This window comes from Plectropomus leopardus, chromosome 8, assembly GCF_026936395.1.
Source record: "Plectropomus leopardus strain MGB_pleo_1.0 chromosome 8, ASM2693639v1, whole genome shotgun sequence".
Lineage (NCBI taxonomy): Eukaryota > Metazoa > Chordata > Actinopteri > Perciformes > Serranidae > Plectropomus > Plectropomus leopardus.
Window position 1 is genome coordinate 26,366,112 of NC_142183.1, and position 2,476 is coordinate 26,368,587.

Sequence of the window (2,476 nt, forward strand, 5' to 3'; positions counted from 1 at the left end):
AATTTTACAGTCGCTTTTGTTTCAGTCAGAGTGCACTATAAAATGCACAAGTGTATATAATTTAATTTGAAAACCTCTTTCTGATGCGCACCAACGCACTTTACGGTTCAGTCAACAATTATGTAATAAATACGTTTAAATATAAAGCTGCAGGCCCAAATGGTTAATTATACTCATTTATATTACAAGCATAATTTGGACAGATTAATTGCTCTAATAACAATAGGGCTTCTGTCCCTAAAGTGTGATGTTTTTATTTTAAACTTAACCAACCCGATTCAAAATATAAAAACTTGATTAAAAACTACTAAATTCAAGCTGTGCAAAAAATATATATGCAAAAAGTAACCTACATTGCTTTATCACAACCAAAAAAGGGAGAAACAACCACCAAAGTGAGTTAAAAATCGTAAACACACTCTCACTGCACACTTTTCACACACCAAAGTTAATGTAAACCCACGTTTAAACCCTGAAAGCCTAAAAGTGCTTGGAGCCAACATTGCTTTCCGTCCAAAAATATGCTAAACCACTCTGAGCCACATATCATGTTGGACTTGGAGCTAAAAACTTATAAAGCCAGCAGGAACAGTGGTTATCCAACTATACGTCCTCTGGGAACGCGTGCTGCCCCAAGTGATACAGCCGCTCCGTCTTTAACACCGCAGATCATAACGTGCTCTCTGCTCCCCCCGATCTCCGCGCCCCGGTGTCAGCGCAGCGCCAAGGCCGCCTCGGGCTCACCTCTGGGCGGCTGTGTTGGAGTCCAGCACTCCGGCGCCCTGCATCCATGTCCGAACCGCGTTCATCCCGGCCACCATGGGCTCTTCTTTCATACTACTCCCACTCCTCTGGATGCTCTCGTGGATGCCAAACATCAAAACGCACCTTCACACTGTCGCTATCTCTCTCTCACTCTCTCTCCTCTCTCTCTCTATCCTCCTCTCCTCGGCTCCCTCCTTTTTTCCCTCTGCCTCTCCTCCTCTTGCGTCTGTTTGATCGCGCTGTCAGAGGAGCAAAGTGGCGTGGTCTATTTCACTTGGCGTTTAGTTGCGCGTGTGTTTCTCAAAGTAAACAAAAGATGCGACATGTGGAAGGAAAAAGGGGAGCTGTCAGCATCCAGGGTTAGCTGCACCTCATGTCAGCGACTCCACAAGAAAAAGAAGGGGGAAGCAGCAGCTGTGAAGATGAACAACGTTGAGCGCGATGAAAGGGGAAGCGCAGGATGAGAGGCTGCACTGAGTTGGCGACAGTCCCCCGGATCAAGGTGCAGCTGACAAAAACACAAGCAAAATGTCAATTTTTTTTCAACAAACAGTCCACAGTGAGAAGGAGATGAAACGCTTTTCAACCTCCTTCGCTCCGTCTCTTTATTTACAAAGTCTTCTCCTCTGTTCAGATGAATGAAACGGGAAGATTACGCGCAATTAAGAGGCAGTCCTGGGCAACGGCGGCTCCGGCTCCTCGTCAGCTCCTGCTCGGGTGATTTGCGCTCTATTCTTCCCTGAGGAATCACTTTGGACCATCTCTGGGATGCCAAACAGGAGAGAACTAGTAGGTGATGGAGGCGTGGTCTACAAAGCGAGTGGGAACGCCCCCAAACACAGTTAATAACACGGACAATCAGCTGTCCACCAACCCGACCAGCACGCTGCCCGCCCGCCTGCCTGCTGTCCCCGCCTCGTCCCACACAGCGTCCCGCCCCAGCCACTTAGCCAGAAGCTGTGCACGATATGTGTGTGAGCCACTGTGTGTTTAGAGTCGACAATTAACGTATTCGCGACTATCAAACATCAACTCTGGGGAGGACATTAGTTTTAATCCGTGCAGTTTGCCCACTGAGGGCAGAGTGAAGAGGACACCCGGGCGGCTGCAACAACTATTCTCTGTTTGCTGCCTTGTCACTTGAGCTCCAGCTATGAAAATGTGCCCGCGTCTGTCTGCAAAACAAGACGAAACAGAATCCGATTGAATGTTTACACGAGCATCAGATAAAAGCTGATATTTGTCTCGTTATTATGTGATAAAAACATCGACAGCACAACGAGAGGGAACAATCTGAGGAATACTTGCAACACTCACTTGTGTGCACATTAAACTGTGCCAAATTAATTCAACATCAACAAATCAGCATCCATGTTTTTAAGTTTCCACATTGCGCATGAGAAAAAAAAACACTTAATTTGAACATTTATAATGTAATTTAAATGCTGTATTTTTCACAACAACTGAATCAAATGTGTTCCAAGTGCTCATTCAGAGTATCAGCTCTGGCAGATTATGAGCTTAAGAAAGTTTCAGCTCACAAAAAGCCTGGCAGCCGCTGCGCGCATTTTTCTGTTACAGACCGATGGTTTGAAATTAGCTTTGATTAGATGCATTACATAAATCTTGCGGGACTAAGTGCTGAATCCAACATAAATATGAGGATTACAGCTAAACTGCACTGTGTCCCGCTGTCCAAAAAATAGCAATC

At 45.6% G+C, this 2,476-nt stretch overlaps 1 protein-coding gene across 3 annotated transcripts in view; it reads right to left on the reverse strand.

Annotated features, from left to right (window-relative positions):
- ebf1a (EBF transcription factor 1a) overlaps positions 1–1,118 on the reverse strand; it is a 58,189-nt gene extending 57,071 nt beyond the window's left edge. For all 3 annotated transcript variants that reach the window (XM_042492867.2, XM_042492866.2, XM_088081268.1), the window contains exon 1: positions 745–1,118. In XM_042492867.2, coding sequence (XP_042348801.1) covers positions 745–878 — 134 coding nt within the window. In that variant the 5' untranslated portion in view covers positions 879–1,118. The remainder of the gene's footprint in view (positions 1–744) is intronic.
- Positions 1,119–2,476: the final 1,358 nt, after the last annotated feature.